Source organism: Anomaloglossus baeobatrachus (assembly GCF_048569485.1).
Source record: "Anomaloglossus baeobatrachus isolate aAnoBae1 chromosome 5 unlocalized genomic scaffold, aAnoBae1.hap1 SUPER_5_unloc_13, whole genome shotgun sequence".
Taxonomy (NCBI): domain Eukaryota; kingdom Metazoa; phylum Chordata; class Amphibia; order Anura; family Aromobatidae; genus Anomaloglossus; species Anomaloglossus baeobatrachus.
In genome coordinates, this window is record NW_027441788.1 from 915,538 (window position 1) to 929,466 (window position 13,929).

General features: G+C 43.9%; 1 protein-coding gene across 1 annotated transcript in view; it reads left to right on the forward strand.

The window, feature by feature from the left end:
* The first annotated feature begins 2,334 nt into the window (after positions 1-2,334).
* Positions 2,335-13,929, forward strand: part of LOC142258834 (uncharacterized) — a 65,730-nt gene continuing 54,135 nt past the window's right edge. Inside the window, exons 1-2 of the mRNA XM_075331417.1 lie at positions 2,335-2,581; positions 5,708-6,800. Of these exons, the coding sequence (XP_075187532.1) occupies positions 2,335-2,581; positions 5,708-6,800 (1,340 nt within the window). The remainder of the gene's footprint in view (positions 2,582-5,707; positions 6,801-13,929) is intronic.

Sequence of the window (13,929 nt, forward strand, 5' to 3'; positions counted from 1 at the left end):
TTAGATAGCGCCCCCATGCTGCTGCCCATGGCCCCTATAGATCGCACAAGTCCCCCTGTGTTAGATATCGCCCCCATAGTGCTGCCCATGGCCCCTATATAGATCGCACAAGTCCCCCTGTGTTAGATATCGCCCCCATAATGCTGCCCATGGCCCCTATATAGATCGCACAAGTCCCCCTGTGTTAGATATCGCCCCCAGGCTGCTGCCCATAGTAAAATAAAACCCTCTTTCCTTACCTCCTGCAGCGTTTATCTCCCTCCTGTCTCCCTCCGTGGTTCTCTTCCTTACTTCCTGGTTCTCAGTGCGGTCATGTGATCGGCACAGCAGACTGAGATCTCTGCGTGCCTGATCACAGTGGAAGCAGGGACATGGGGAGAAACGCTGCAGTAGGTAAGTAAAGCTTTTTTATTTTAGAATGAGCAGCAGCCTGGGGGCCAAATCTAACACAGGGGGGGCATGTACCATCACAGGGGCGCGCAGAGACATATAATATGCACCGCTGCCCCAGCCCCACACTGCGGTGCGATTTCAGCACCACCGGAGATGGACAGCGGCTGTGCATATTATATGAGCGGGAGCAGGAGATCAAACGCTGCCGCCACAGCGTTCACCTGCCCCCAGCACAGCGCCCCCACCTCCCCTGGACCCTGCAGTGTACATATATATATACACCCCCCCGTATATTCGGCTTATAAGATGCACCCCCTACTTTCCCCCAAAATTTGGGGGAACAAAAGTGCGTCTTATAAAGCGAAAAATACGGTACGTGTGACGGGGTTTAATTGTTTGTGCGACACGGGCAACAAATTGAACGTTCCGCACATACGATGGGGGCGTGTCACATCGCACACGAGATCGCATGTGAAATTGTAACGTGTAAAGCAGCCTTAAGAAGATGTTTGCAGACAAACCTGAGGCTGCTTCACAGTTCATCAGCAAAACCCTCTCAAACTTCAGCACAAGCACAGACCCAGCGGCCGTGGTGCACAGCAATGATCTGGTGGTGGAAGCCATAATAGAAAACTTGGAAGTGAAAAATGCACTAATCAAGACACTGGACAGATTTGCACCAGAACACACCATATTTGCCAGCAACACATTCTTATTGGCAATAACTGATATAGCCAACTCCACAACTAGGCAGGATCAGTTCGGAGGGCTGCATTTCTTTAATCCAGTACCAATGATGAAGCTGGTGGAGTTCATTAAAACACCAATGAATAGCCAAACGACTTCTGACTCTCTCATGGACTTCAGTTAAACACTAGGAAAGATGCCTGTTTCATGTAAGTGTGACGCCCTGGCCTATCAGGTCGTCACAGGGTATTGTGCAGTCTGCCCTTATGCACAGTATCCACCTCCTTGGTTACGGGTCCCTGACCTTTTCGTGTTGCTAAGAGCCAAGCCAATCAAAAATCCTAGAAACACGCTCCACCACACCCACCAGACACGCCATTGGGTAGCCTGAAGAGAATAAGGCTGCCTACTTGGGGGGGGGGGTTGGTTTGGGAGGGTCAGGAGTGTGAAGAGAGGGGAGTTGTGAAGTGACTCTTGAGAGGAGAGGTCACAGGTTAGGAGCTGGGCTCCTCGGTACTAGGTGGCAGACGTTGGTCTGGGCCTGGTACGAGCTGGAACCCCAGTCGCAAGGGATCATGTCAAGGGGCACGGAACTGCCGAGGAGGGCAGCCAGCGGCCTTGAACCGTCTCCGGGCAGGGGCCAGGGCACGACAGGGTACTTGGACCCTAGGCCGGGAAGTAGCTTCAAGCGTCCTTGTAATTTATCCAACGAGGGCGAAGACTTCATGATTCGTTCTCCACCCGCTCCAAAATCGGGTTACTAGCGCAACGAGGGGGATAGGACTTTCCCAATACACAGTCCAGAAAATACCATGCGTGAACCCTGAGACCAAGCTCACTCCGTTAGCCATACAGGTGAGCGGGACCCGACTAGTTTTAAACTACAGGGGCCAACAAGTAAAGAAGGTGCCAAGGGAAAGGTCACAGGCTAACAAGCAACACCATCGGGCATGGGATCCAAGCGTGCTCCCTTCTTGCTGCAGCGGTGCTCAGAATTTCGGTTTTGCGCTCCCAACAGCAGTGGTGGTACTCCACCTTACCACACACCGTGGGTGGCGTCACGAACTCTAACCACAAAATCCCCTGTAAATACCCCCCTTTTTATTTCGAGTGTCCGCGCAACCTCTCTCAGGTCCGAAGACCGCTCGAGCCACCGCAGATCCGGATCTGAGCAGCAGCCCGGCTGCTGGCGCTGGGGCGGTACATAAGAACATCCCAGGGTTCATTGTTAACCGTCTTCTCGTACCATACCTAATGGAATCCGTGCATCTTCATGAAAGAGGTCATGCATCTAAGGAAGACATGGATGTTGCAATGAAATTGGAAGCCTGTTACCCAATGGGTCCTTTTGAGCTTTTGGATTATGTTGGTCTTGACACTAGTAAATACATCATTGATGTTTGGTACCAGATGGAACCTGAAAACCCCCTTTTTGCCCCTAGTGAATTGCTCAATAAGCTTGGAAAGAAGACCGGGGAAGGATTTTATAAAGACGAAGATGGTTGGCCTGGCTGCACTCCAGAGCTATATTGTTATAGTCTCTTGTTTGTTTTGATTACGATAACCGTTGGTTTTTTTTACATTGCACGGTTTTCTCAGCACTTATTAACACTCTAGTGCCTTACAGTCATGATTCTCTATTTCATCTACATCCTTTTGTACCGCTGATTCCAAACATTGATACATCATAGCCATTCTGCAGTCAATAATAAATGAATGTACAAAAAATAAATTGTGCACATTTTGGAGGTTTCACACCAATTTTAACCAGCTTTGCAAAAATGGGCAGAGCTAGGCCAGAAGAAGGGTGTGATGCCACCTGTAAAAACATTAAAATTAATACATCTAGTTATCAAATATTTTATAGAAGGATATATAAGTTCACAGTTCTGTTTATGTTGGAGGGCATAGTTTATTAATTAAGTTTTTATAAGGAATAAGTATTAAAATATTTATATTGAGTATGTTTGAGTACTGACATGGAGGGATATATATAAATCCTTCCCGAAGCTTCCAGAAGGTTACGTAATATGGAACTATATTCAACTATGTTCCACTAGAACACCCTATATGGACTAAACAGCTGGTATATAATACACGATGGAGGGGGCTACTGGCTCGCTCCTCCACATTGCCTGCTGTCAGAAGACTCCTGTGCAAGATGAAGACACGTTGTCCGGCCTAAGAGATGACATCCCTTGCTTTGCCATTCAGGAATCAAAGAAAGATGGGTAAAGACTTCCCATTGATCATTATGGACTAAATGAACTCTTTGCGTAAGCTATCAAAGTATATTATTTTTCCTTTCTGTAACTGAACCCTGGCAACCATTTTTAAATAGATAAAATACATTTATTTTTACATTTTTGAGGTCTTTTCATTCATGCGCCTTTACGTATTTGAAGAAAAATATATTTAAGAGTATATTTTTTAACACCACCGCTTCTCTAATTCATAACAAACTGCGATGTTCCCTATGCCAGAAATCTCACTTCAGTCCCTGACATCAATTTTCATTGTACATCACCGGTGTTGATGAATTGGAGCCCTAATGTTTATCTGCACAGACAGCAAGACCCTGCTACCTTTTTGGTTACAAAGCCTAAGGATAGGCCATCAGCGTTATAGTCCCGGACAAGCCCATTAAATATTTGGCATTTGTCTCTATTATATTTTCGTCTTCGAAAAAAAAACCTTTTTGAAATTGTCTATGTTGTGGATCAATGTCACAACGAGATGCTTGCAGGCATCGCCAACTGTCATGGCGGCATCAGGATCTGTGGAAATTACAGATTCTGGCACTCTGCTTGCTAACTTCTCTGATGTCTGTGAGCAGCGCAGGGAGATGCCACATACTTAGTAAAGCCTGCTTTACACCTTACGATATCACATACGATATCGTATGCGATCGTACCCGCCCCCATCGTATGTGCGTCACGTTCAGTTTGTTGACCGTGTCGCACAAACGATTATTTGCCGTCACACGTACTTACCCTTCCATACGACCTCGATGTGGGCGGCGAACATCCACTTCCTGGAACTGGAGGGACGTTCGGCGTCACATCGACGTCACGCGGAAGCCGGCCAATAGAAGTGGAGGGGCGGAGATGAGCAGGATGTAAACATCCCGCCCACCTTCTTCCTTCTGCATTGCCGGCGGGAGCCGTGGGACGCAGGTAAGATCTGTTCATCGTTCCCGGGGTGTCACACACTGCGATGTGTGGTACCTCGGGAACATTGAACAACCCGACGTGCAATTTTAAGGAAATGAATGACGTGTATGTGATGAACGGTTTTACATTCAATCACAATCGCACGTAGCTGTCACATGCTGCAACAACACTAATGATGCCGGGTGTGCATCACTTACGACGTGACCCCGCCGACACATTGTTAGATTTGTTGTAGCATGTAAAGCCCGCTTTAGACTAGCAAGACTTATTCTCTGCTGGGCTCCTTGTTAATGTCTTTCATCACATGCTGTAGGGGAGTCAGTATCATTCGCTCCCCTTCTGTATATGCTGGCTTGACTATTCCATTAATGCCAGCTATAGTTTACCTATACAGGTCTGGTGAGGTGTTGTGATACAAACTGATGGTTGTCGTGCATTATTGCTGTGAGCAGTTGTGATGTTAACCCTTGTTGTTTTTTTGTTTCTGCTTTTCTGCTCTTGCTTTTCTCCTTAGTCTCTCACTGTTTATTTCTGTGAGTTTGTAGTGTGTCTGAATTTTGGTTTTCCCATCTGTCTCTTAATCTGTATTTCCATCATAGTCCTGCCATACTTCCATGTTCAGGGGGAATCCAGAGGGTAGGGATAGCCTAAGGTCTCCTAGCATGAGGGAAAGTATAGGAGCCCCCTGTCCCTCATTATCCTACAGTCACATTGCAACAATCAATTAGATTATTTACTGTAGCACATTCCATAGAACTGGTGCTAGGAATGGGAGATCCGAGTTAACGAAGATGTAACTCTTAAGGCTCCTTTACACATTGCAATCACATATGCGATCTCGTATGCGATCGCACATGCCCCATCGTATGTGCGGCACGGGCAATATGTTGCCGGTGTCGCACAAACGATTAAACGCCATCACACATACTTACCTTCCATACGACCTCGCTGTGGGTGGCGAACATCCACTTCCTGAAGGGGGATGGATGTTCGGCGGCACAGCGACGTCACACAGCGGCCGGCCAATAGAAGCGGAGGGGCGGAGATGAGAGGGACGTAAACATCCTGCCCACCTCCTTCCTTCCGCAGGTAAGATGTGTTCATCGTTCCTGGGGTGTCACACACAGCGATGTGTGCTGCCTCAGGAACATTGAACAACCGGACGTTCAATTTTTAGCTATTGAACGACGTGTATGCGATCAACGGTTTTTCGCACGTAGGTGTCACACGCAACTACGTCATTAACGATGCCGGATGTGTGGCACTTACGACGTGACCCTGCCGAGACATCGTTAGATATATTGTAGCGTGTAAAGCCCGCTTAAGATTTCAAAATTGGAAAACAGATTCAGAATAATTTGTTTCCTAATTTAATTTCGTATGTTCTGATTTAAAAAAAAACAAATCTACTTTCAAAATTATATAATAAAAAATAATGTTGTGTTTATTTTTAGCCGATGACTGTATCAGGAGTTCAGGTGGACCTCTAATATCTTCAGAATTTAAAACAGATGATGAAAGTATCACACATGATACATATGAAGAGCATGCTGCTGTCCGAGATATACCTCCAGTCCTTCCTTGGAAAGCTCTATCATCTGATCTTTTCAAACAAGTCCAATATTCTGATTTATCACAGAATTGTATGCAAAATAAAAGTTACAGAAGGGATGTGGAACATGAAACGGCCCCTACAAGGGAGAAATCATTTTCATGTTCAGAGTGTGGGAAATATTTTATACGTAAATCAGACCTTGTTAGACATCAGAAAATTCACACAGGGGAGAAGCCATTTTCATGTTCAGAGTGTGGGAAATGTTTTATTCAGAAAATAAACCTTGTTACACATCAGAAAATTCACACAGGGGAGAAGCCATTTTCATGTTCAGAGTGTGGGAAATGTTTTATTTGGAAATCAGATCTTGTTTGGCATCATAGATCTCACACAGGGGAGAAGCCATTTTCATGTTCAGAATGTGGGAAATGTTTTATTCAGAAAATAAACCTTGTTACACATCAGAAAATTCACACAGGGGAGAAGCTATTTTCATGTTCAGAGTGTGGGAAATGTTTTATTCGGACAGCAGACCTTGTTAGACATCAGAAAATTCACACAGGGGAGAAGCCATTTTCATGTTCAGAGTGTGGGAAATGTTTTATTCAGAAAATAAACCTTGTTAAACATCAGAAAATTCACACAGGGGAGAAGCCATTTTCATGTTCAGAGTGTGGGAAATGTTTTATTCGGAAATCAGATCTTGTTTGGCATCATAGATCTCACACAGGAGAGAAGCCATTTTCATGTTCAGAATGTGGGAAATGTTTTATTCAGAAATCAGACCTTGTTAGACATCAGAAAAATCACACCGGGGAGAAGCCATTTTCATGTTCAGAGTGTGGGAAATGTTTTATTCAGAAATCACACCTTGTTAGACATCAGAAAAATCACACAGGGGAGAAGCCATTTTCATGTTCAGAGTGTGGGAAATGTTTTATTCAGAAAGTAGACCTTGTTAGACATCAGAAAAATCACACAAGGGAGAAGCCGTATTCATGTTCAGAGTGTGGGAAATGTTTTATTCAGAAATCACACCTTGTTGTTCATCAAAGATCTCACACAAGGGAGAAGCCATTTTCATGCTTAGAATGTGGTAAATGTTTTACTAGGAAATCAGGTCTTGTTTACCATCAAAAACATCACACAAAATAAACCATTTTTATGTTCTGAATGTGGAAAATGTATTTCTTAGAAATCAGATCTTGTTAAACATGTGAAGAAGCCGCACAGGGAAGGAACCTTTTTCATGCTGTAAATAATTTAAATGTTTAACTGGTAAATCAAGTCTTGCCGACCATCAGAAAACCAACAGAACGGAGCAACCATTCTTGTTTTCAGAATGTGGCAAATGTTTTCTTATCATTAATCAGGTTCTTTTGTCAGATGAGTATAGAAAATTGGATCAATAAGTCCCGGGAATATTATAATTTAACAAGGTAACCAAATATTCCCAATATAAACAATTTTTATTACAGTAAAAAATCCACACCACAGTGTAAATCAAACATATGATCATAGGATCATGTACATATAATTCATTTCCAATGACAATTCAGTGTAGAAGGTAGAAATGGTTCACAGTCAACTTAGAGCATAGGACTTATCTTATAGGCTGTAAATAGAATATTTGTTCAGCACCAAAGGTTTGGGGCATGTCAGTCCATAAGGTCCAAGCAATTATATGCTGTCGCTCTTCAGAAGTCCTTATATTATAGGTGAACCATCCACCTTCATGTCATGCATAAATTCCACCTCAGTAACTCCACCTCGACGCGTTTCCCCACACGGAGAGTGTGGTTCATCAGGAGGCTATGAGGTTAAATACATTTAATCAGCATAGAGATACATATAGGTGCACAGTTTGAAAACATTATCACAGTGGCTTGAAAAAATAAGAAGACAGTGATGATTAGTACTTGCCCAGAATGATATGGAGATTAGGTGTGCAGGTCCATGGCGTCAGGTAACAGGATCAGCAGTGGTACAGGTAATACTGTGCAGATGACCACCACAGTCCAAGTGATCGCCATGGAGCTGCACTACCATATGTGGTATATATATACCATACATCATTCAATACACCTGGGGCACAGCAGGGCGGACGCTATCGGAATATCCGGTGCGCACCCCCGACATGACGCGCGCTTCATGCACGCGCCATACGGGGGCCCATAAGGACCAATAAACCCGTCGGCCAGCTAGGCTAATACGCTCCAAGATCAGGCCGCGCATGCCCAGTATCGTGCGCGCTCTGCGCCCGCGCCGGACGGAAACTCACAGGGGTCAGAAATACTGGAAGAGAAACAGAAGCTACCGCGCATGCGCGCGGTCTCCATAGATGCAGCGCTAGCGTCCTTAGAGAGCCATATCTCATGATCCAATAGAAGGAATATAGGCACGCATGCGCAATGCCATAGAATTTGGACTTAGATAAATTACACAGCCGCTGATGGAGATCACTCAAGCAGCGGTGTAAGAATATATTATTAAGCACCGCATCCATTAAAACTACCACCACAGGCCTCCAGGTATAAGAAAGATAGTACATTAACTTAGATTAAATAAGATGTCATAGAGTATGAAAAACATACATATGGCTTATATCGCTTACATAAATAAACATTGCATATTCTCCACAGCAACCCTTAGGGCAAGCACATTACAAAGATAATAATAATAATATCCATCAATATAGAAAAACCCCTTACAGAATAAGTGAGTATTCTTCCAGAATAAGGCATAATAGGACTTTTAAAACAGTATAAACCCTGTCTATACTAAGTGGGGAGGAAGCAACTAAAAATAAGCTGCTCATTAAGCCCCCCTGGTGTAAGGGAGCCCAATTTAAATATCCATGCTGACTCCTTCTGCAGAAGAAGCCTATCAAAATCTCCACCACTAGGATTAGGTTTTACCAGCTCTAATACAGAGAAATGAATATGAGTTATATCACCCCGATGGATCGTATTCATGTGGCGGGAGATTGGTGTATCTCGTCTATTCCGAATATCGGAAAGATGTTCCCCCACTCTCCTCCGGAGTTCTCTCAGGGTCTTGCCGACGTAGTCCATAGGACACGTGCAAGATGCCCTATAGACAACTCCGGAGGTCCTACAGTTACTGAAATCACGCAGATAGAATGTTTTGCCAGTAGCCGCAATCTTTATTCCCTTACATTGTTCCATTGATCCGCAATACTTGCAATTACCACAATGGAACATACCGACAATTTTTCTATCCAGCCAGGTTCCTTCTGGTCTAGGTGCCTGGTACATGCTGTGAGTAAGCCTATCACCCAAAGAACGTCCCCGCCTATATGTAATACACGGTAATTTTGAAATATGTTTAGAAAGGTCAGGGTCAGCCCTTAAAATCCCCCAGTGTTTTTTAATTATCGAAAACACTCTATCAGATTGGGTGTCGAAAGTACCAATTATACGTGTGATATTAGAGTTATTCTCACGTATCCTCGGAGTCATAAGCGAGTGTCTCTTGGTACTTTGGGCATAAGCATAAGACTGCTGTAAAATACGTCTAGGGTAACCACGCTCCAGAAAGCGATCAAAGAGATCTGCTGCCTGTTTTTCAAAATCATCCTCTCTGGAACAATTCCTGCGTATACGCAGGAATTGCCCCTTTGGTATACCTCTTCTAAGAGAAAGAGGATGGTGGCTATCCCATTTTAGTAGAGAATTAGTCGCCGTAGGCTTTCGATGTGTAAGAGTCTGGATCTTGCCCTTTCCATCCTTCACTATTACCAAATCCAGGAAGGTAATTGAATTATGGTCACATGTATAGGTAAATCTAAGCCCTAAGGAATTATTGTTGAGGCCCCCAACAAATTCCTCAAAATCAAAAATGGACCCTGTCCAGAGGATGAGGATGTCATCAATGTATCGGACCCAAAGTCCGATACATTGATGAGATTCCCCATCCTCCCCCCCAAAAACTACCATTTCCTCCCACCAACCCAGGAATAAATTAGCATAACTGGGGGCACAAGGGCTCCCCATAGCTGTACCCCTGAGTTGGTGGAAGTACTTGGTATCAAATAAAAAATAATTATGATATAATGTGAAGGACAGCAATTCTTCAATGAATCTACTGTGCCTTGCACACTCGACGGCTCTAGTCCTCAGAAAAAAATTAACCGCCTGTATACCTAGCTCATGGGGGATCGAGCTATAAAGTGCCTCAACGTCGATGGAGGCCAAGATAGTCTCTGGGCTCACACTTACATCTTCAAGAATTTGTAATAGATGAGGAGTATCCCGGACGTATGACGGGAGGGCAGTAACAAATGGGCGTAGAACTTTATCCACATAGATCCCGACATTTTGGGACAAGGAGCTAATCCCTGCCACAATAGGCCTGCCCTTAAGTGGCTCTAGGCCCTTGTGCACTTTAGGAAGTGCATAGAAGACGGGGATCACTGGACTCTGTGGTGATAAAAACTCATATTCATTATCTGAAATCAAGCCAGAACCCTTAGCTCGATCAAGTATGGGGAGAAGGAGATCTACATACATCTTTGTTGGGTCACTAGGTAACCTTTCATACGTCTTCCTATCCTTCAATAGAGAGTAGCACATGTCAAGATATTTTGAATGACTTAGGACCACAAGATTCCCACCTTTGTCGGACTTTTTTATAATGAGACCATCGTTTTTTGATAGCCGATCAAGTGCCAGGGATTCCCCTTCCGTAAGATTCGAATGACCAAGGAATGATTGAGGAATTTTCAACAAGTCATCCTGCACAAGCTTAAGAAAGATGTCAACACTTGTACAGTTGTTGGCTGGTGGAGATTTCTTACTCGGCCTCTTCAGGCAAGTGAAGGGACCGTCTCCCCTTCCTTTAGCGCTATCCTTGAGGAGATCAGTGAGGGATTGAAAGCACTCAAAATCCTCCTCCTGAATGCCCAAAGCCCTACACTGATCCCGTGTGTTATGCTCAAAGAATAGTTTCCACTTCAGCTTTCGCCCAAATAACTCCAGATCCTTTATCCAGCTGAAGCAATCATATCGGTTTGAGGGAATAAATCCCAGACCCTTTGATAGAATCGCGTAATCATTACTGGAAAGGGGGACATCCGAAAGATTTAAAATCCTCCCCTGGCCTGATGCGCTCTTGTACGTGGGTAATAGCCTCCTAGGTGTCTCTGCTCCAAAAAAGACCCAGATGGACCAGAAGACCCACGAGGTGGCCCATGATAACCAAACTGTCCGTCTCTCCTTTTTTTTTATTTTTTTGGAGCTGGCCATAGGGGTCGACTGGCTATCTCAGGGGGGTTAGTACTTATCCTTGATCTTTCAGAATCCGATGTATCAAGATCAGAAGAAGATACTGACGATGGTTGTCTGGGGGGGGGGTTGGAAAACCTTGTCCTCCCTAAATTCTGCTAAATCCCTAATAAATTGGGAGTGTTTCCTCTCCTTCAAATTATTCTGAAACCTTTCTATAGAGGTTTGTAATAATCCTTCCCTTCTGACAAAGTCAGGATCGTTTTTAAGGCGTAAGATGTTATCAATACCTGTATTAAGGACAGTAGTAGATTCAGCAAATAGTTTTTTCTCCTCCTCTAAGAGGAGGGTCATTAATCTTATGGAAGAGGCTATAGATTATTTTCGCCACAAGGTCAAAAAGGTTTCAGAAGCAGTCCTAGGAGAGGGATGGATATTAATCCTTAATCCCCTAGGGACAATCTGATGCTTAATATAGCTTTCCAAACCCTTTATTTCCCACCACGATCGTATGTTATTTTTATAATTAGCTAATAATTCTTTAAAGGAATCTTTGAGGGTTGAACCTGTATTCGCTGCAGAGAATTCACTCGTGGAGAATACTTGGTTCGCTTCCTCAACCCAGGGTGCCGTATTAACAGGCCCTGATAAAAATCCTGCCATACTCTGGAAATTCAGTTAGTATAGAAAATTGGATCAATAAGTCCCGGGAATATTATAATTTAACAAGGTAACCAAATATTCCCAATATAAACAATTTTTATTACAGTAAAAAATCCACACCACAGTGTAAATCAAACATATGATCATAGGATCATGTACATATAATTAATTTCCAATGACAATTCAGTGTAGAAGGTAGAAATGGTTCACAGTCAACTTAGAGCATAGGACTTATCTTATAGGCTGTAAATAGAATATTTGTTCAGCACCAAAGGTTTGGGGCATGTCAGTCCATAAGGTCCAAGCAATTATATGCTGTCGCTCTTCAGAAGTCCTTATATTATAGGTGAACCATCCACCTTCATGTCATGCATAAATTCCACCTCAGTAACTCCACCTCGACGCGTTTCCCCACACGGAGAGTGTGGTTCATCAGGAGGCTATGAGGTTAAATACATTTAATCAGCATAGAGATACATATAGGTGCACAGTTTGAAAACATTATCACAGTGGCATGAAAAAATAAGAAGACAGTGATGATTAGTACTTGCCCAGAATGATATGGAGATTAGGTGTGCAGGTCCATGGCGTCAGGTAACAGGATCAGCAGTGGTACAGGTAATACTGTGCAGATGACCACCACAGTCCAAGTGATCGCCATGGAGCTGCACTACCATATGTGGTATATATATACCATACATCATTCAATACACCTGGGGCACAGCAGGGCGGACGCTATCGGAATATCCGGTGCGCACCCCCGACATGACGCGCGCTTCATGCACGCGCCATACGGGGGCCCATAAGGACCAATAAACCCGTCGGCCAGCTAGGCTAATACGCTCCAAGATCAGGCCGCGCATGCCCAGTATCGTGCGCGCTCTGCGCCCGCGCCGGACGGAAACTCACAGGGGTCAGAAATACTGAAGAGAAACAGGAGCTACCGCGCATGCGCGCGGTCTCCATAGATGCAGCGCTAGCGTCCTTAGAGAGCCATATCTCATGATCCAATAGAAGGAATATAGGCACGCATGCGCAATGCCATAGAATTTGGACTTAGATAAATTACACAGCCGCTGATGGAGATCACTCAAGCAGCGGTGTAAGAATATATTATTAAGCACCGCATCCATTAAAACTACCACCACAGGCCTCCAGGTATAAGAAAGATAGTACATTAACTTAGATTAAATAAGATGTCATAGAGTATGAAAAACATACATATGGCTTATATCGCTTACATAAATAAACATTGCATATTCTCCACAGCAACCCTTAGGGCAAGCACATTACAAAGATAATAATAATAATATCCATCAATATAGAAAAACCCCTTACAGAATAAGTGAGTATTCTTCCAGAATAAGGCATAATAGGACTTTTAAAACAGTATAAACCCTGTCTATACTAAGTGGGGAGGAAGCAACTAAAAATAAGCTGCTCATTAAGCCCCCCTGGTGTAAGGGAGCTCAATTTAAATATCCATGCTGACTCCTTCTGCAGAAGAAGCCTATCAAAATCTCCACCCCTAGGATTAGGTTTTACCAGCTCTAATACAGAGAAATGAATATGAGTTATATCACCCCGATGGATCGTATTCATGTGGCGGGAGATTGGTGTATCTCGTCTATTCCGAATATCGGAAAGATGTTCCCCCACTCTCCTCCGGAGTTCTCTCAGGGTCTTGCCGACGTAGTCCATAGGACACGTGCAAGATGCCCTATAGACAACTCCGGAGGTCCTACAGTTGCTGAAATCACGCAGATAGAATGTTTTGCCAGTAGCCGCACTCTTTATTCCCTTACATTGTTCCATTGATCCGCAATACTTGCAATTACCACAACGGAACATACCGACAATTTTTCTATCCAGCCAGGTTCCTTCTGGTCTAGGTGCCTGGTACATGCTGTGAGTAAGCCTATCACCCAAAGAACGTCCCCGCCTATATGTAATACACGGTAATTTTGAAATATGTTTAGAAAGGTCAGGGTCAGCCCTTAAAATCCCCCAGTGTTTTTTAATTATCGAAAACACTCTATCAGATTGGGTGTCGAAAGTACCAATTATACGTGTGATATTAGAGTTATTCTCACGTATCCTCGGAGTCATAAGCGAGTGTCTCTTGGTACTTTGGGCATAAGCATAAGACTGCTGTAAAATACGTCTAGGGTAACCACGCTCCAGAAAGCGATCAAAGAGATCTGCTGCCTGT